This window comes from Alternaria hordeiaustralica (genome assembly GCF_023758085.1).
Source record: "Alternaria hordeiaustralica strain BMP 2776 chromosome Unknown scaffold_2, whole genome shotgun sequence".
Taxonomy (NCBI): domain Eukaryota; kingdom Fungi; phylum Ascomycota; class Dothideomycetes; order Pleosporales; family Pleosporaceae; genus Alternaria; species Alternaria hordeiaustralica.
In genome coordinates this window covers 170,433-190,366 of record NW_026056774.1, presented here as the reverse complement: position 1 = coordinate 190,366, position 19,934 = coordinate 170,433, and the positions used below count along the sequence as shown (strand labels likewise).

Genomic DNA, 19,934 nt, shown 5'->3' with positions numbered 1-19,934 from the left:
GCTATGAGACCAAAGAACCAAAGAGATTACACTGGCTTCGGTCCAGCCTCGTCAAGACCCTCCAGGCCCTGCATAGGGTCCATGGGCCCGTTCGCCTCCTCTTGAATCTGCTCACTTGCTTTGCGATCCTCCTCACTCACGGCATGCTTGGCCAACCAGCCCTCCTGCATTTTGTTAGCATACCAGACGTGTAGTTTTTCAGATTATAAGACACGTACCTGCTCCCAGATGGCGGTCTTGCTGCCTAACCCTTCATTCGCGTCTTTCTGTGGCTTGGCTGCTGCTACCTTGATGACGGAACCGTACAGCTCGCTCCGGTCCATGTTGTCGATGGCGTCGGTCGCGTCGGTTGCAGTCTCAAACTCAACATAGCCGAACCCCCGATGTTGATCGCCCTGGCTCTGGTTCTCCGGTTTGGGCAAGTTGACTTCGACAATGTCGCCAAAAGGCAGGAAGGCGTGGAAAAGCGTCTGCTGGGTGACTGCCTGGTCGAGGCCGCCGACGAACACGGTGGCCTTTAGTCGTGACGTGTCTGATAAATTCGACATGGTTGCCTGTGGATTGCGATTTGCGACTTGGGTGGTAGGATGGTCGTGTTCTCTTGATTGCGCGCTGAAATTCGATATCACGTGGTTAGCGGGACCCACCTTGGCTGGCGCGCCCGCCATGGACCAGGGAAGGACAGGTGGATGGTCCTGGTGAAGCACGTCGTTGCCTCAACTTCCAGTCCGCGCTCAAGACACATTGCGGACTCTCTTTAACACCACATAACCCTCCCGTCGCCCTCTACAAAACCCGCTCCCTTGTCCATCATTTTGTTCGTGCCGTATTCCCCAATTCGCTAATCTGACACCGCGGCGCCATCATCGCCCAACACCGTCATGGTCCGCCTACGAGAAATCCCCCGGACCGCCTGTTTCGCCTGGTCGCCAGGCCCGACGCAGCCCCTGATTGCTACTGGAACCAAGGCTGGGGCTGTGGATGCCGACTTTTCAAATGAAACACAATTAGAGCTCTGGGAGCTCAAGTTGGACGACAGCGAGCAGGGCGTCGAACTCAAGCCCGTTGCTACTGTGAGCGTAGAGTCGAGGTACTAGAGGATATTTCTAAGCCATTGGGATCAGAGAACTAAACGGCATGCCAGGTTCAACGACATTGCGTGGAGTCAACCCAGCGAACAGTACCCGCGGGGCATAATAGCGGGCGCACTCGACAGCGGGGCACTCGTGCTATGGGACGCAGAGAAGCTGCAGGCAGGCGAAGGGTCAGAGCGCATGGACAGTTGCATGCAACCACAGAGTGCTGACGTTATGCAGCGACGATGCGGAAATTGACCAGATCGACAAGCACACCGGCCCCATCCAGGCGATACAGTTCAACCCCTTCCGATCCAACATCCTCGCCTCGGCCGGTGCCAAGGGCGAACTCTACGTCCACGACCTCGCCGACGACTCCAAGTCCTTCCGCCTCGGCAAGGCTGGAGCGAACCCCGACGAATACACTACACTGGACTGGAACAAGAAGGTTGCGCATATCCTGGCAACCGGCAGCAGCGGCGGCTTTGTCACCGTCTGGGACGTCAAGCTCAAGAAGGAGAACCTCACATTAAACCACTATGGACGGAAAACAGTCAGCGCGGTTTCCTGGGACCCCAATGTGCCCACGAGACTCGTTACCGCTATCCCGACCGACCAGAACCCGCTCGTGCTGGTATGGGACCTCCGCAACACCAATGCGCCCGAGAAGACACTTCAAGCACACGACCAGGGCGTGCTGTCGCTTTCGTGGTGTGTGCAAGACAGCGACCTTTTGTTGTCTTGCGGCAAGGACAACAGGACGATTGCCTGGAACCCGCACACCGGCGAGCAACTGGGCGAGTTCCCAGTCGTGACAAACTGGACCTTCCAGACCAGATTCAACCCTTCGAACCCGAACCTCCTCGCGACCGCATCCTTCGACGGCAAGATCGCAGTTCAAACACTACAAAACACTGGGGCTGGCGCGGACCAGAACAAGGCTGCGACGGAAGCGCCTGCAGGCGAGGACTTCTTCGCTCAGACCCACGCAGAACCCCAGGGCGCATCTTTCTCACTGAAGACACCCCCGAAGTGGCTGAAGAGGAGAGCAGGTGTGGCTTTTGGCTTTGGTGGAAAGCTGGTGCGATTCGGCATCGTCGATAACAAGTCCAAGATTTCCATCTCCACATTTGCTGTAGACTCGGACGTCAGCGCCGCGAGCGAGGAGTTCGACAAGGCTCTAGACAAGGGCGACATTACGGCAATCTGCGAGTCGAAGATTTCAAAGGCAGCCAACGAGGAAGAGAAGGCCGACTGGACCGTCATTGAGACTCTCACGTCAGAGAACCCGCGAAGCAAGCTTGTCGAGTACCTGGGCTTCTCCGACAAGGATGAAGAGCCAGAAGAAGAGAAGAAGGAGGAGAAGACAAATGGCGATGCGGACGAGGGGTCCTCGTTCTTCGACAATGCGACAGACGAGGGCAACTTCTTGTCCGATCTCGCGGCTTCCAAGGGCGCGAAGACCAACAACCCCTTCCAGATCTACACTGGTTCCGAGTCGGAAGCCGATACCAAGATCACTCGCAACCTCATGCTTGGTGACTTCAACGCGGCGTTGGACGTGTGCCTAAAGGAGAACCGACTGTCAGATGCTTTCATGATTGCCATTTGCGGCGGGGAGAAGTGCATCGCCAAGGCACAGGCTGCATACTTCAAGAGACAGTCTGACGCACCCAACTACCTGCGCTTGCTTGCGTCAGTGGTCGGAAAGAATCTATGGGACTTCGTATACAACGCTGACCTCAAGGACTGGAAAGAAGTCATGGCCACCATCTGTACATTCGCCGACCAGGCCGACTTCCCCGACCTTTGCGAGGCTCTTGGAGACCGTCTCGAAGAAGCCATATCTGAAGAGGAAGGAACGTACCGAAAAGATGCGTCTTTCTGTTACTTGGCTGGTTCCAAGCTTGAGAAGGTCGTTGTCAACTGGGCACAGGAGCTTCAGGAGAGTGAGAAGGCGGGTATTGAGCAGACCGACGGCGACAACAGTTTCTCTATCCACGCACGGTCGCTACAGGAGTTCATCGAGAAGGTCACGGTATTCCGAAAAGTTACCAACTTCAAGGATGCCGAACAGCAGAAGGAGGACGACTGGAAACTCGAGCCCTTGTACGCAAAGTACGTTGAATACGCTGACATCGCATCTGCCCACGGTCAGCTTGCAATTGCGGAGAAGTATCTGGATCTCCTGCCTCAAAAGTACCCAGCTGCAGATGTTGCCAGGAACCGGGTCAAGCAAGCCACCAGGAAGGTTGCCGCTCAGCCAGCGGCGGCACAAAAACAGGCCCAGTCAACCACTGCTGGTCGTCGTCAAGTTGTGGTCCCGTCCTACGGACAGCCTGCACAAGCAACACCGGCACCGCCTCAGCAGACGCCCTACGCTCCGGTCAACCCTATGCAAACGCAACCAAGAGCGTCACCTTATGCTCCAGTCAACCCCCTATCCTCGCAAGCCCAGCCCACTGGACCATCAACGTTCACACCGGCAGCAGCACCCGGCAACTCGTACACACCGGTTGGCTACCAGCCATCTCAGCCTCAGGGTTATGGTTACAACGCAGCGCCCCAACAAGGAATCGCACCTCCGCCACGCAACTTCTCAAACTCGCCATCAATCGTGCCAGCAGCCAACAGAGGCAGTATTCCTGCCTGGAACGACACACCAGACTTTGGTCCACCCAAGCCAGCTTCGCGTCGTGGCACTCCTATGAACACTGTAGCTTCTCCGTTCCCGAACCAGCAGCAGCCCCTCGCAGGCCCACCTCAAGGTCCATTCTCGCCAGGAGCAAGGTCGACACCTCCACCTCCTCCAAAGGGTCCTCCTCAAGGCCCTCCCCGGATGACTTCTCCTCCGTCTGGACCCCCAACTGGTGCTCCGAACCCATACGCACCAGCGCCAGCTTCAAACAACTATGCTGCTCCGCCTGCTGGCTTCGCACCTCCACAGCAGGCACCGGTACAGCGTGGAGCATCGCCATACCAACCACCAACTGCTGCCGCTCCGCCATCGAACCGCTATGCTCCTGCTCCAGGTTCACAACCATCGGCTCCCCCTGGACCAATGGGCGGAATGCCACCGCCACGGAACATTGCGCCTCCTCCTGGCCAGTTCACACCCGTAGGATCAGCATACGCACCGTCGCCTGTGCAGCAGATGCAACCCGCAGCCGCAGCGCCGCCACCAAGGGGCCCACCCCAAGGACCTCCGCGTGCTGGACCTCCTCCAGGCGGTCCTCCAGGCGGTCCTCCAGGCGGTCCTCAGGGCGGACCACCAAGGCCCGATTCCCGACCTGGCACCGGACAATCGCAAGCGGCAGCGCAAGCAGCGCCCAAGTATCGTAAGTACTCCCCAAACCACACACAGAATCATCTCAATCTAACCCCTGCGACTAGCTCCCGGCGACCGATCCCACATCCCCGATGCCTCCCGCCCCATCTACGAGATCCTCGACGCAGACCTCCAACGCGTGAAAGCCAAGGCACCAGCTCAATACAAACAGCACGTTGCCGACACGGAGAAGCGCCTCAATATCCTATTTGACCATCTCAACAACGAGGACCTGCTCAAGCCTGACACTATCCAGCAGATGAATGAATTGGCGCAGCAGATTCAGGCTAAGCAGTATGATGCTGCGGTTGCGATTTTCTCGGATCTCATGACGAATAAGACGGATGAGGGGAGTAATTGGATGGTAAGTGGAGTGAGAAGTTTTGTGATATGGGGATTGTGCTAATTTGTGTGTGTGACTAGGTTGGTGTTAAGCGGTTGATTCAGTTTAGCAAGTCGACTGCTTAGGGGGCTGATGCTTCTGCTGTTAAGGCTACGGCTTCTTCCGCGCCGGTCGATGTTGCTGATGAAGGGTATGTCTACGTGGACAAGGTCTACGTGTACAAGGTGTATAAGTAAAGGGTTGGAAGGGGGTTAGATGGAGATTAGTTGGAATAGAGATAGTTTCGAAGGAATGTCTTTAGCGCTATGCATTGCTTAGAGAATGAAGATAGCTGCATGATTTGTGTGTGTGGGCGCGTGATGGTTATGGTCATGGTGATGAGGCGTAGTTTGTGGATGAGTGATGCGTGTTGGGTGTAGATGCATAATGGATATGCTTTCTTTGCTTACGCGATATATGTTTTCCTGTAAAGTACGTCTCATGTAGCTGCTCCGTTCCAAAGTTTGCACAAAGACAACACCACCAAAGTCGGATACGCTATCAATTTCAAATTACGTGCCGGAGTGAACAAGGCCATACGGCCCAATCATATGTCAATTGTAACGCTTGGTACAGAGTGAAAATATGCCAAACTTTGAACCAAAGTATGTGAATTCGTTCTTTAGAAACCCGACAAGATTGTAATCCCCGTGCTGCAACACTCTTGTGCTTCAACCCACCTACGTCTCTCAACAGCAACTGCACAAACAATCACCTACAAGTCTGAACGCCATCAACCTCTAACCAAGGCACACCGTAAACCACATCAGCACCACATCAACACCACACCACCGCACAAGAAAACCTTGGAAGTGCGTCCCGACACAAAAACCTACATTACCTTCCTTCTCCGCAGTCGAACGACATATCTACATATATATATATATCGTACCCTATCTACAACGCCTGCGAAGACGATCATGGTTTTTAAAAACTTCATCTGGCTGTGGATAGCAGTATGCGTCCTGTTCTTCCTGCACATGGTGTTGCTGATGTGGATTAATGGAAAGGGAATGCCGGGGTGGTTGAGGGGGTAAAGGGATAAAGGGGAGGGAGTGGAAGGGGAGGGAGTGGAAGAGGAAGGTGTGGAAGAGGGTATGAGGGGCTGTGGTGAAGTGGTAGGGGGTGAGGGTGGAGATGCTGCAATGTAGAGGACTGTATCAGTACGTAGACAGTAGGAGAGGCTGTAGTAGTGAGCATGCAGAGGGAGGTGATGGTTATGTTGATGCGAAGGATGCTCTGATACTTTGGGTGTTGCAGTGTCTTGGTTTGTGGTATAGAATCAGAAGGCTGAAGAGATCTACCGAGAAAGGTGTGAATATTAATGTAATAAAGGCGTGAGTTCTGTATCATGGAGGGGAGAGAGGGACAAGGCTCTCGGTGACAGTTCGATTGCCTGGTACTTGCTTGGGATGCAAAGCTTTTCGTATGGGCTGAAGAGTTCGACTTTAACGTCTGGTGGCTATTAGTAGCGCGGCGTATGTAGAGAAGGAGCGTCTTAGGAACACTTCAGACGGTTTAGCATTGACATTGGAATTCTGGGTCATCACTTCTCGATAAAGTGGCTATCACGGACATGTCAAGACAATAATAACTTCTACTAAATCTAATCCAGCACGATTTGCACTCGGTACTTGAATATGCAGGCGATCAATGTGAAGCGTTGATTCATTAACCTAATCTTGACACTTTAAGAGTCTTCTCCGCTTCGAACGGAAATCAGAAAGCAGATGCAGACTCGTGATAGTGAGCCTACACAGTCATTGCGAGGGGGCTTCCCCGAAGCGCCAGAGACTTCAGACAAGCCTCCTCGTAATGACTGTGCAGGCCCACTATCGTGAATCTGCATCAAGATGATCAAGCATCCTCAATCAGGAGTCCGACTTGAACAAAAAACTCTCATTCCAACCCCTTCATGCCCTCGCCTTTCTCAGCCTCGATAACGTCGCCTTGCCCGCCCTACTATCATTGCCCCTGCCCAACTCCTTCGATATCCACTCGCCCACCTCTGCCAGCCCCTCGAGATCAACTCCAGTCTTCGCACCCAAACTGTGGAAGCAATGCACCAAGTCCTCCGTCGCAACATTCCCCGTGGCACCAGGACTGAATGGACAACCACCCAGCCCACCCACCGCCGCGTCAAACGTACGAATACCGTGTTCGAGAGCAACGACGGAGTTGACGAGCGCCTGACCATATGTGTCGTGGAAGTGGAGTGCTAGGTCGTCCTTGTTCACACCAGCGGCGTTCAACGTCTTGAGTAGCTCGAGGGTCTTCGGTGCGGTGCCCATGCCCGTGGTGTCTGCGACTGATATCTCGTCCGCGCCCATCTCCAGTAAGCTCACTGCTAGCTCTGCGACCTTGTGTGGGTCGACATCCGGGCCTTCATAAGGACAGCCGAGGGCGACGGAAATGTAGGCCCGCACTTTGAGGTCCATTTCCTTTGCTTTTGACATGATGGGCTCGAAGCGTTGTAGCGACTCGGCAATGGAGCAGTTTGTGTTCTTCTGGGTGAAGGATTCGGTCGCGGCGGTGAAGATGGAGAGTTCGTGGATGGGGGCTTGGGCGTCGCGGCTCGCGTTCATGGCTTCAGCGCCGGAGGAGGCGGAGGGCATGGCGTTGGGGTCTAAGGAAGAGGTGTTTAGAGCTGGTCCGTTGTCCGTGCCTGGAGATGGTGGAGGTGTTGGGTATGCGTCCTGGCCTGGCTGCGACTTGGACTGCCACATAGAGAGGAAGTTGTCGAAGCCCTTGACGTTCGGGAGGAGCCATTGGTACGTGATCGGATGCGGAGATTGGGGCGTTCGAGAGAGGACGTGTTCGAGGATCTCAGCCGAATTGGCCATCTGTCTTGGTGGTCAGCGCATGTCCTCAGCTTCAACAGCCGTGGCTCACCTGTGGTACCCATTTGGGCGAGACGAAGGAGCCTGCCTCAATGGTGGTCAGACCAGTCTTGGCCAGCCTCTCAATCAGCTCTATCTTGGTCGCCAGCGGTATCGTCTGCTTCTCATTCTGCAGCCCATCGCGCGGCCCAACTTCCACAATGCGAACGTGGTCTGCGCGGCTAGAGGCGGCTGAAGCAAATGTTCGTCGCGGGCACGGGTAACGCGCAGCGAGACGCGCTGAACGGAGGCATAAGAACTTGGACGTCATGGTGATAGTCTGCTTGGATGTAGTAGGCGACTCGGCGTTGCTTTCAGAGGTAGGACATGACGTGCATAGCTGTCAGACGGTTTGTGGGGTTGATGTTTGCGGGGATCAGGTTATGCATGGACCAGAGCCGAGCTTGGAGCTCCAGCCTTGCCCAGCTGGAAGCTTCGACAATTCACCAAGCGAGCATCGTGAACGTGGAGCAGTGCATCTCATGCATCGTGAAGCGAGTTGTAGTACTTGGCATCTCAGACTGCATCCAACTTCTAGCAACATGGAGTTACTGTACGACATCTGCTTTCACTGAAATCTTGGCGCGCCCTAACTGCATCCGCTGCATCACGAAGCTTCCAGATATCGGTCTCTGACATCACCTGGGCTACATTTCTCAAAGACCGCGACTCTCGAGCAGGCGGGATACTCGGGAAGTTCTCCCTTCGCTCCCCACTTCCGATTGTGCACTTGAATTGCGCCATCGACGGCCACAGGTTCGTCTCCACGAGAGCTCCATGGCGTCGTAGGAAGTCGAAATTACCTGTGCAAGCTAAGGCGCTTCCAGCTAGTGGGCCGAAACTCTGTCAAGCGCTCTCCACCACAGCCAATAGTCAATTCACGTGCTAGACATGTATCTAGCGGATCTGCACGCAGTATTGTGTCGAACCGCAACCACCAGACCGCTCTTCTGCGTCGCTTCAAAGCGCAGTGTCCGCGTGTGCAAGAGCCGGATGCGTTCAGACGATATCGACGCTAATACCCAAGACCCAGCGGGTCCTATCGACGGTGCTGGTTGCTAGCGCAGGGTCCAAGTGGAGACCATAAATAGAGGTCCGAGGAGCCCTAGTCGCTGTTCCAACCGCAGCCGCCGGTTGTTCAAGATCCAGCGCTTGCGGGCGCCTTCGTTCCTGTCGTTCCCTACCAAGTGCCGGCGAAATGACGATCTTCAAGATGTAAACACGGAAGCATTTCTCCATACAGACTGCCTCGGCCTGGCCAGAGTCTTTGAAACGTCTGCTGTCGGGCCGGGCATCGTAGATTTGAGGGTCCCGGAAGCGAGCCCTGGAGATCTTGTACAACTCTACCTGGCGCCGGAAGAATTGGCTAGGGCGGAGATGAGGATTTTAAAGAGTAGCCATGGCCCGCTCGCTTCGAGACATGTCCCACAGCATGGCGTAGCTGCTCTACTCGTACGTGTCGGACAAACTCCGACCCTCAGGCATTGAACGTTTGATGCATCATAGTGGGATGATTGTCGGACATTGCCCGGAGCTTGAGAGTGAATGTGAGAAGCCGCAACTGTCCTATCATTTTGTCTAGCCTGGCAGAAGCTAAGCCTCTTGCCGGCATCCGTGAGGCTCTCCGTCCTGTTCGGTGCGATAGCAAGGCCTGGAATCAGGAGACCATACGCGGGTCTTCTGCGGACAAAGGAGGGCAGACTGACACGACGAATTCGTGAGAGACGTACCAAGTGGGCAAACGAGGTCTGGCTCGTATCCCCATACTACCCCGCGTGTGCACATTTGCGCAGGCGCATGGACGGTGAACTGCTTCCCCAGGTACGGACGGCTAGCGACCTGTCTGAGAATGAAACCTTGTCTAGCAACACAAAAGCCATCTGCTGACGGGAGGTTGAAGCTGCTTGTTACCTGAGACAAATCGTTGAGTGGTGGAGCGCAGCCAGCATACCAAAGTAGCGCATGTCTCCGATGCATGTCTGACTTGGCGCTCACGTGCACAGTGGTATGATGAGGCTAGCGTGTGTGAATCGGTGAAGACGCCATTCGACGACGGATGGCACGCACACGAATAAGGTGGGTGACGGCTGGACTAGCTGGAGTTCGGCACCTGTGCGGCGGCCGCAGCCACGGCATCATGGACTGCCTAGTCCGGACGGGTGAGGCTGTTGGGAGATGCGATGAGGGAGGGCGGAGGGCGGAGGGCGACCTCATGAGCTCATGAGGTGTTTGGGGAGTGCGACGGACTGGGTGCAGTCGCAGTCGCCGTGGGGGTGGCAGTCGGATGGCCATGGTCATATCGCGCGCTCATCAGGCCCGCATGGCTGTTATCACAGCGGGTCCCACAAGAACGGTTCTGCCAAGAGGCATGCGGAGCAGGCGACAGCAGCAACGACAGCTGCGCAGTGCTGGCTGCTGGCAGTCGTCCGGTACTGCCAGGCACCCCGGCCATTGCGTGCAGCTCTGCATCATCCACGCCTGGGCCCGCCGTGTCCTCAGTCCTCGATGTCATCGCAATATCCGCGCCGTCAGACGTGCCCTTCGCGTGCAGAGGTGCGCAAATTGCATCACGCCCTCCCAATCCTTACTGTATTATGCCTTGCGGCAGATCAGTGTCGGCTGCGGGGTTGGCCTGTCGTCGTCGTCCTGTCAATGAGCGACCGTTTCTTTAACCTTACGTACTCGTCCAGGGCTGGCCTTGGCAGAGGCTTCACAGCGGGCGGCTTGTCGCTGCCTGCTCCCACTGGCAAACCTCAGCGCGGCCATGCCAGGCTGTCCTGGCGCCCTTCTACACAGCTTCGATGCGTCTTCGCGACGGCACCTTGATCGCCTCGGTCGGCTCCGTGACCATTTGCGTGCGGTCATTCGCCCGGGCGCTCACGTTGCCCATGCTGGCCCTGACGCTATCAGCAGCAGCCAGCGCTGGCCGCCTGCAGCTGTGCAGCACCTCGCGAGCCGAAGACGCCCTGGACGCCTTCACCCCGGAGCCCTCGACACAAGCTCTCTCAGTGGCTGTGGCCTCGTAGCTGCTCCGAACTTAGCGGCCGGTAGCAGATCGTGTGCGCTGCAGCCTCTCATTCGTGGAGTTCTGGTGGCGTCCAGCCCTCTCCGTCCTGCAGCAGGCCTCTGTCGCCATCCACCCTGCTCTGCTGCCGGGGTGCCACCATTTTTCCACGATGTAACCCGACGCTACCTCGCCCTGCCCTGCAATTCGCCGTCACCGTGTGGGGTGTGGTAGGGGTTGCCACAGCCAAAGCCTCGCTGCCGCTGCGAGAACATGCGGGCACCTGGCCTACTCGCTGCGGGCCACATCCTTCATGCACATCTCTCAAGATGACCACCTCTTCTCTTAATATCCTAGCGTCGAGTATGCCGCGGCATTTTGCATCCTTCATCTTGGCAGAACCAGAGCCCTGCAAGCTAGGGCCCTGACCTTATCTGACGGGGACCAAGCTTCCTTTACCCAGACCCGTCGAGCCAAAATAATACTTACCCACCGTGACGCCGACCTTCTATGCTCCATTGAGTATTACCCCTCGTCTTCTTGTCTATTCTGTTCATACACCTACTATACACGATCCACATCCTGCAGATGCAACGTTGTAGAGTACTGCAATAGCACGAACTCTTTTATTACACCCATCATGGCCGTCTCTCCCAACACCACTCAGCCTGCTGAGGTCCAGAAACCCGACAACACCGCCACCAACACCAACACCGCCGCTGCTGCCCCCAGGAAACGAAGAAGAAGAGCTCCTGCCACTGGAGCTACGGACGACTGCTTTGCTTGCAAGAAACGTCAAGTCAAGTGTGATCGACGCCGCCCATACTGTGGGCCGTGCGTCGACATTGGGAAAGAATGCTCCGGATACCGTACCACTCTAACTTGGGGCGTGGGAGTAGCCAGCCGTGGAAAGCTTCGAGGCATGTCTTTGCCTATTGCAAAGTCGCCTCCTTCAACTGCCACACAGGAGCCAAAAGCCCAACGGATGAACTCGATAGCTTCCACCAGCACCACCTCCACCACCAGTGACCACCAACATCAGCACAACTTCAACAACCGTGCCAGCATCGACTTTGGTGCACATTCACCAAGGAGTCCTACAAGTCCCATGTTCTCTGCACCCCAGGAATACCAGTACTTCAGTCCGACCAGCCCAATACCCATACCCACTCCGTCTACTCCTATGGGCTATCCCATGCAACATCATGGGGAGCACTTCGAATTCCTACACCCCCAAGCCACCAAGTTCAGACATCACCAGCCTCACCGGGGTCCTCTCCAAAGACTGCAAACCACTCTCCATGTGCCTTTCGAGGATAACGGCATGTCGGCATCTTCGGCATCTCTGGGCACATACAGCGACAGCGACTTCCCTTCACCGAGCGAGTTCCCAAACACACCCGTCGATGAGTTTCCGTTTGCAGACCCGTCGATACCACGCTATCAGCCATTTGACCAGGCGCCAATGGGCTCTTTGGACCACTACTTCATCCATGAGGCGCCTCGCTCATTACCTACTGGTGACGACATGAGCTCCAGCGTTAGCTCAGATCAGAGTATACACGACTATCCCGAAGTGAGCGCAGCCTCGCAACCTATGGGCCCTGTTGTGTTTCAGGATGTTTTTGTTGAGGGGGAGATGAGCTCGAGTTTCAACGGATTCCAGCCCGGTTTCTCCTTTCTCCCGTCGGAGGGTATGTCTTCCTATGGCTCTGGCCCCCTGTCTCAAGACGTACTGTCGCTCACCACTTCTATTCCTCAGAGCCTTACCATCGCTTCGCCCCTTTCCCCGCGGATGCTATCCCTTCTGGACTACTACGACAAATTTATATGCCCGGTGCTGGTGGCTTTTGATAGCCATACAAACCCTTACCGGATGCACATCATACATCTGGCCATGCGCAACGAGGAGTTACAGAACGCCATCGGTGCTCTCGCTACCAACAACATGCGCATGCGCGGAGGTATTGAGGGACGGCGGTTGAGTGTACTACATGACACACGCCTCATACCAGATCATGCCTACTCGCAAATGACGACACGAGAGCTGCGCGAGATGCATGGCGAGGCAACCGACGAAGAGAAGCACTACAAGGCCAACTCTATTGCCCTCCTCAACAAGAAGCTTGTCGACTACGATGGGTCGCAGGACGACTCCGTACTCGCTACACTTCTGATTCTTTGTCTCTTCCATGTCTGCGATTCCGGGTTTACGAAGTTCAAGACCCAGCTTGCTGGCGTGCAGAAACTGCTTAGTCTTCGCGACAGGACAATTCGGTCCGAGTTTGTTGGGTGGATCGAGACTTTCTTCACTTGGTTCGACGTTATGACTGCTGCAGTCAATGACCGAGAAATCGAAGTGCGCGGCGATTCGCTCGACATGATGAACCTGAGTGCCAATTTGGGTGCAATGGAACACCACTCTGGCTGCGAAGGCAGGCTGTTTAAACTCATTGCACGACTTGGACGACTGAACCTGCTTAGTCAGAACCGACCGGTACGCGACAACGATGACACGCCTACATCCTCTCCCCGACCCAAGAAAGTCAAAGACTTCTATTCTTTCAGCTTCGATAATATGGATGGCAATGGCTGGGGAACGCCAATTGCCGAGCACGTCGACCCCTTCACATCTGCACGCGATGATCCCCGCTCTGAGTTCTGGAGCGAGTGGAACGATCTGCGCATTCGGCTCCAAGAATGGGAGTTCCCGTCACCTGGCGACATGCACTCCACATCTTGTGAGGCAACGTCTTCCATGCTTGCCATGTCGCCAGAACAAGCTGCGCTTCTCCACATCAGCGAGAGTTTCCGCTATGCAGCGCTTCTCTACACCGAACGCCTAGCACAACCGACTCTCCCCGCCTCGACTCTGAATTTCCAGAACCTTGTATCACAGGGTCTTTACCACATATCCCAGATCGGCATCACCAGCTGTGTCAACAAATTCTTACTCTGGCCATTGTTCATTATCGGCACTGAGTGCGTTGATCCGGAACACCGCGCTGTGGTACGACAACGGTGTGTAGAGATCCAACGCGAGAGCGGTTTCTTCAACAACCTGAGCGGTCTAGAAGTGCTTGAACGCGTCTGGCGCGAAGATGACGAATGGTCAGACGGCGATGTGCATGTACCGAGGCAGAACGGACCTTTCAGCAACATGCAGCATCCGTTCCGATGGAGGAGAGCCATGGATCGCGTGGACGGGGAGTACATTGTGCTTTGATTACGACGCTTTTGCTGGACACAAGCTACACACAAACACACACATACATACGAGGTTGAGCCACATATACACATACGGAGCTCATACCAACGAGGAAAAACGTGCATGAACAGGTTTTACGACATTTCATGGGATTCTGGCATGATTGGGTCGGTTGGGAAAAGCGACCCTGGGAAACAAGGTTTCGGTCGCGGCATCATTTTGTGTATATTTTTTGTAGCGACAGTTTATGCGGCATACCCTGCAACGATATGAAGTTTTGTGAACAACAGCACGCAGTAAATGAAATGAAAAGCGTTCTTCTGCTCAACCCCCACGTCTGCCTCCATGGCTAACTTCGACACGTGATGGCTAACAATAGGCACATGATTCTCCTTCCCAAGGCTTTCATCCGATTTTCCTATCTTTACAAGATTGCGCAACCTCAGCCAGATCGGGCTCTGCACAGACATCGTACTCTCGGTCTCGCACATGCATCCCAACGCTTATACCATGCAAGGCTGCACGAGCCGGAGTTCTACCACTACAACGGAATACAAGTGCGGTTGCACGAAGAAAAAACGAAGGAAAATTGATGTCCTCAGGCCATCATTCGGACGAGGCTCACCGGTTCGGCGCCGGTCAGCAAATCGTACAACTTGCTGACTTTGGACATGTCGGTCCTTTCAACCCTGCGTAGATTGCCGGGCGCCGTCCACATGCACAACAAGCATCTGACAGGAGACGGGCGACGGAAAGCAAAATCAAACCACATGTCACCCCCCTCCAAAAAACGATCAACATCGTCATTGCAGAAAGTTTGGTAGGGTGTACTACGCCGACCAGTCAAACAACAACAATAACATGATTACTCAAAAGGATATGTGCTGCTCACATGCCTGCACCAGCTGATGCCTTGACCCGCAAGCTGTAACGGTGGTAACAACTGACACACTGACACCATAATTACAAGACAGCGCTACCTTGCGCAACAGGACATTTGCGCAGGGTCAGGGTTCACAGTCGGGTTCAAGGTTTCACGGCGATGGCGAACGGCCGTGGCGCGCAAGAGGCGGTTATGGCGGATTAGAGTGCTGACGAACCGGAACGGCAGACAGCGTTGGCAGCAGTGGCAGTGCGGCGGCACGGGGCAAAAGGAATCGAGGTTTCGGAGATGCCGGGTTGACGGCAACGCAAACATTACGACTGGCCTCTTGGATGGGAGAAGAAAGAATCATGGCTTTTAGAGAGGCGGAATGACATGTAGCAATGGCGATGCCGGTGCGCGAGTTGGTGATGGTACGTACCCGCGTGTGGATGGTAGGCTCGCTCGCTCCGGCTCAGCTTGCCCTGTCTACTGTGCTGCGCTGGACACCCGAACGGCGATCTGCAGTGATTTTCTGCCAGGTACAGCGTGGGATTATGGCTCAGCTCATGTACGTACATACACCATATTATTTCCTTTGTTCAGACCACATCATACCAGCAAACACGTCTATCCATGCGCCTTCAAGTCACACACGTCATCCCCGTGCATCGCAACACAGAAACGACGTCGGCGCATTGCTTCTCTCATTGCGGGGACCAGAGTATAGTCCAATTTCAGAAAGCCGCAGTTGCTATCCGAGAAGGGGAAGTACAACGACACGAAGGCGGAGAGAAGGCCGTTGTTGGACGCCTCGAAACTGTATACTTTCGGACATGTAATTCATGCGCAGCCCGTAACGGGGCATTTCGATACTACGCATTCAACCGCTTTCCCATTACCCCACGCTTCTCACTAACTGCCCCTCTCTCCGTACTAACGTTACCCCTCGATATTCCCCAGCGACTCTTTGGTGTCGCATTACCTGCGCTACCCCCTCCAATCTCCGTGCGTGCATCTCCATCTTTCGCTCCTCGGACAGGTACTTGACTATTATAGTGCGATGTTGAAGAGGCAGCAAGTAAGCTGAGCCGAACAAGCCAAGACGAAGAAAAGGGCACTGTAGCATGAAAGCCAGCCCCATCATCAGCAGCGCTAGGAACTACTCGCGGATTTCGAAGTAACAAGTTTCCCGACGCTATGGGACCCAATTGCGCAGCAGAACGTGACTCGAGATCTTCACTCCGCCGACGCATTTCGGGGATAGTCCGTCTCTATTAACGTGGTTTATCAGTTCCCTTCCCTGGGATATAGGTAACCTTAACAAATCTCGTTCGGAATTACCGACAGCCTGTCGCTATTGTCGCAAAGGCCATGCCTATTGTTAGCACCCAAGTATCGCAGCAACCAGCGCACGGGTTTAAGAAAGTACCAAGACGAGATGACGCGCAAGCACGACGCCAGACGCGTTGCGTTGGTTTGGTGTGGTGACTATGTCGGATACGCAGGAACCGCTCGTCTCGTCACACCTCCACGAAAAGAACGCCTCTCGGGCGCTTGCACTTGCACTACAGATTGCAAGTTCCCCCCCTTACTCAAGCCGGGCGTAATGCCTAATGCGGCCATCGGCTATTATCTACAAAGACGGTTGCGCTGGGCGCGCGGCTTAGAGCTTGAGTTTGTCTGACAGACGCTCGACGGTTATGTCTTGCATGTGATAATCTGGGGAAACAATCTTTGTACGTAACAACCACAACTAGTTTTTGCGGAGTAGCATAGCCGGTAGTTTGTGGAGAGAATGCGCTTTATCTGCTGCTTGTCTCTACTGGATACGGTGCTGGAGGCTCCGTGATGGGGTGCGGATGGCCTTGCGTTGGGCTGTGTGCGAAAGGGTAGCGGGCGTGAGGCGCACGATGGTGGTGATCGCGGGGCGGGCCACTGCACTCGATCACCAAAGGGCCGAAACGGCTGGTGAGATGTGTAGTGGATGTGTGTGCGTCGCGTGCGATTGCTGAGTGTAGCCATGGAGAGCCGGACGAGAGTGATTGGTCTGAGATGTTTGGAATGGTGACGTTGTGGCTGAGGGAAAAAGCAGATATCGTGAAGGCGCGATAGAGGCTCTTAACGTGGTTCCTTAAGCCGCGACTTCCGTTTCGCTGCCGGCTTGAGCAACACGTACGCGTTCTGTATTCTGGTTACATCGGTGCTACAGTAGTTTCTTGGTAATAATGTTCATCTTGAAACACATGTGTAAAGAAGAGTCCCAAAAGCTACAAGAACAAAATATGTGCTGTTGCGCGTCGTGAAAGCCGGAGCTTCCGACTGTCACGCCCATCTCGCCTTCACCATGATTGCTCATCGGGTCTGACGCCCGCTCAACCCCACGAACACGCACGTCACTCGGAGAATGAAGCCTCACAGACCCTAACGGCGATAGCTGCGTACCGGCTCCTGGGCAAAATGACCATCATGAACCTCTACCGTCGTCCAACGGCCATAACGTCATGGTACCTAGGTAGATACGCCAACGAGCACAGACCTGTCTCAAGGTGTAATGCCGTTTTTCCAGAGCACGAAAACCTCGATTGTCAGTACATCGCAACGATTCCTGCTCTTAATTGTCTTCGAATTTCTTATGATGATCGTCTTGGTATTCTTCACCATCGTCCTGTACAACCACATTCTGTCAGCCTCCTACATCATAGCACCTGTCATCGAGATTCAAGACTGCCGGACCGCATAGCCTATGCACTCTCCACTGCAACCGTGCATCAGGATGCCGAAAGGATCCTCTGAACTCCTCTGTGCGTATCTTGCACGGACACCGAGGCGCTTGATGATTTTTTCTCTTTGAGCTCAGGCCGCTCGCGTAGATATTCACAAGCTCGGCCTTTCTCCATTTTCTCCATGTCCAGCACAGCACAGTCTTCGTGTTCTTATCGCATGTGGATCCTGTAGGTCTGAGCGCAACGACACCGCGTCATATACGACATGTTTTCAAGTTCGTTGGTGATAAGGCAATAAGTTGAAGATGGCAATGCGAATTTAGAAGCCGCGGATACACAGTGTGTAGTGCCGAAGATCATGTCTCGACGCGAGTTTGCTCAGACGGCTCGGTTATTCTACAACGGCTATGATCTACTGACACGAACCGTTCAGACGTTCTTCCTCGGGAAACAATCGTCTTTGCTTGCGGCGCCTTAACCGCCAAAAACCTCATTCGCTCACTGCAATTCAACAAACAAGCACGCCACACCGCCTGCTGCTGACCAAACATCCAGAAACAGATTCTCCACATGGTCCTCCAAATTCCAGCCACGGCGGTACGGCCTCAAGACGGGCCACCGGCGCAATGCTATTCCGCACGGCAGCCGAGCAAAATATCCAACTCCCCTGCCCACGCTCAGCCACGACTTGGGATAGGCTACCGGCCCCTCGTAACTATCACTCGACCCATGATATATCACATCGTCAATGCAAAAATAAAACCACTAGCGCACCGAATGTTCGATTCAAGAGTCCATGGACATGGTACGGGCATGGACCTCAATCTGTGCAAGGCTGTGCAGATAGACCTGCAGATATGTAGCCGCGGGAAGTTAACCGATTGCGGATAGCAACCAGGTGACTGGGGGTTGATTGGCAGCAGGGCAAGAGAGAGACAATAGACACGGCCTAGATTCGAGTCATGGCTGTTCATCGTTGATCGACGGACACTAGAAGGGGGGGTCTTCTAGATCCCAGGTGCATCTGGTGTTGACAAACCAAGCGACGCTCTAGTAGGGGAAATCAGTTTGTAAATTGACCGACCCAGTTGCGAAGTACCATTGGTGGGATTTCAACAGACCAGAGATCGTACGTTGGAACTTTATCGTAGTGGAGCGAAGGAGGGAAATGGATACTCGTCGGATCAAAGAACCCATACATCTCAACGGCTTCTCGAAATATCCACAGATAACGGTCTTGATAGACCCTTTCTTTCTCTCAACTACAACGCATGAATGTCCCCGTCCCACACTTCCAAGGTTTCCAATACGCGACTCGTACCTGAAACCAAGACACACCACGATCAACCCCCCCACCACCATACCCCTCAAAGTAACTATCCAGACTATCCCCTAGAGTTCGCACTAACAGCTTTCACTCCTACCCTTTTCTAGTCCATGTCCTCCGACGCGGTCCTGCATCAATCTGCAGCTCCCCTCTCCACGCCAGCAGCAACAGCTAGCCTAGAACCAGAGATCACCTCTTCACAACACATCCATGCATGACACCATGCATGTGAAGCTATCGATTAAGCTATCGACGCATCTCATGCACTGTGCTGTGATTGTGCCTGCTTCCCCTACCACACCCTCTCTCTCTCTGCCTGGTCTGTCTCTCTCCCGCAAAACAACAAGTGCTGACATGTTTGCTCGCTTCGGATGCGTCGTTTAACCCCCATCCGGCCGTGGGATATGCAATGGAAGGTGCTAAGAAGATATGCGGAATGCCTCGGCAACCGTCGGTTGGTGCGGCACAGCAACGGGCCGTGCTTCGATAGCCGCTTCGAGAACTTTTGAGCCGCTGCTACACAACATGTTTACTATCTTGCCCATTGGATTGGGGTATGTGTGGTGTGGTGAGAGGGGTATCACGACGTGGAGGTGGCTGGCTGGGCTGTGCACCTATCTGCTTCTCTTTCCTTTTTCCCCTCTAGCGAATGTCAAGGTCCACATAGTGCACGTTTATGCGTTCGTGTCTCCCCCCAACGAACGCATGTTCGTATGTGCATGCGTTCCGGCCACTCCAGCTAGGTTGGGAAGGTGAATAGATAGGTAAGCGCGAGAAACACGACATGTACCATTGGCTCCTACGTCAATAATGTGGGGAAGGCCGCATTGAAGACTGAATTAGAGCAAAGTAGGCACAGAGCAACGACAAGTGGTTTCGGAGAACGAAAGAGGGGGACAAGGCCGGGAAGGAAGGGGCGCGGGACAACGGCCTGAAGCGGGAAGGGAAGGATCTAGCAGGCTTCGGAGGTTTGTTTCCTCTAGCACAAGCACATTTGACACACCTCGTACAACCGAGATGATGTGAATTATGCTTTGGATGTCGCTATTTCGTGTTTGAAGGACCGAGTTTCGCGTATTCATACATTGGATTGACATTACTAGCTGCCTTGGGGCTACCGATGAGATTGGTTGTACACTTGT

At 54.4% G+C, this 19,934-nt stretch overlaps 4 protein-coding genes across 4 annotated transcripts; 2 read left to right on the top strand and 2 right to left on the bottom strand.

Annotated features, from left to right (window-relative positions):
* Positions 1-26: 26 nt before the first annotated feature.
* J4E84_001539 (uncharacterized protein) lies at positions 27-548 on the bottom strand (the record flags this gene model as incomplete). Its single annotated transcript, XM_049384171.1, has 2 exons — positions 27-164; positions 219-548. The coding sequence occupies 2 exons, from the start codon at positions 546-548 to the stop codon at positions 27-29; spliced, it is 468 nt and encodes a 155-aa protein (XP_049247527.1).
* Positions 549-881: 333 nt separating this feature from the next.
* Positions 882-4,872, top strand: SEC31 (protein transport protein S31; the record flags this gene model as incomplete). The annotated part of the gene is made up of 5 exons (XM_049384170.1): positions 882-1,090; positions 1,145-1,264; positions 1,317-4,414; positions 4,470-4,768; positions 4,828-4,872. 5 exons carry the CDS (start codon positions 882-884, stop codon positions 4,870-4,872), a joined length of 3,771 nt encoding a protein of 1,256 aa, XP_049247526.1.
* Positions 4,873-6,699: 1,827 nt separating this feature from the next.
* J4E84_001537 (uncharacterized protein) lies at positions 6,700-7,936 on the bottom strand (the record flags this gene model as incomplete). Its single annotated transcript, XM_049384169.1, has 2 exons — positions 6,700-7,629; positions 7,679-7,936. The coding sequence occupies 2 exons, from the start codon at positions 7,934-7,936 to the stop codon at positions 6,700-6,702; spliced, it is 1,188 nt and encodes a 395-aa protein (XP_049247525.1).
* Positions 7,937-11,309: 3,373 nt separating this feature from the next.
* On the top strand, positions 11,310-13,895 carry J4E84_001536 (uncharacterized protein; the record flags this gene model as incomplete). Its single annotated transcript, XM_049384168.1, has 1 exon — positions 11,310-13,895. The coding sequence occupies one exon, from the start codon at positions 11,310-11,312 to the stop codon at positions 13,893-13,895; it is 2,586 nt and encodes an 861-aa protein (XP_049247524.1).
* Between the last annotated feature and the right edge of the window lie 6,039 nt (positions 13,896-19,934).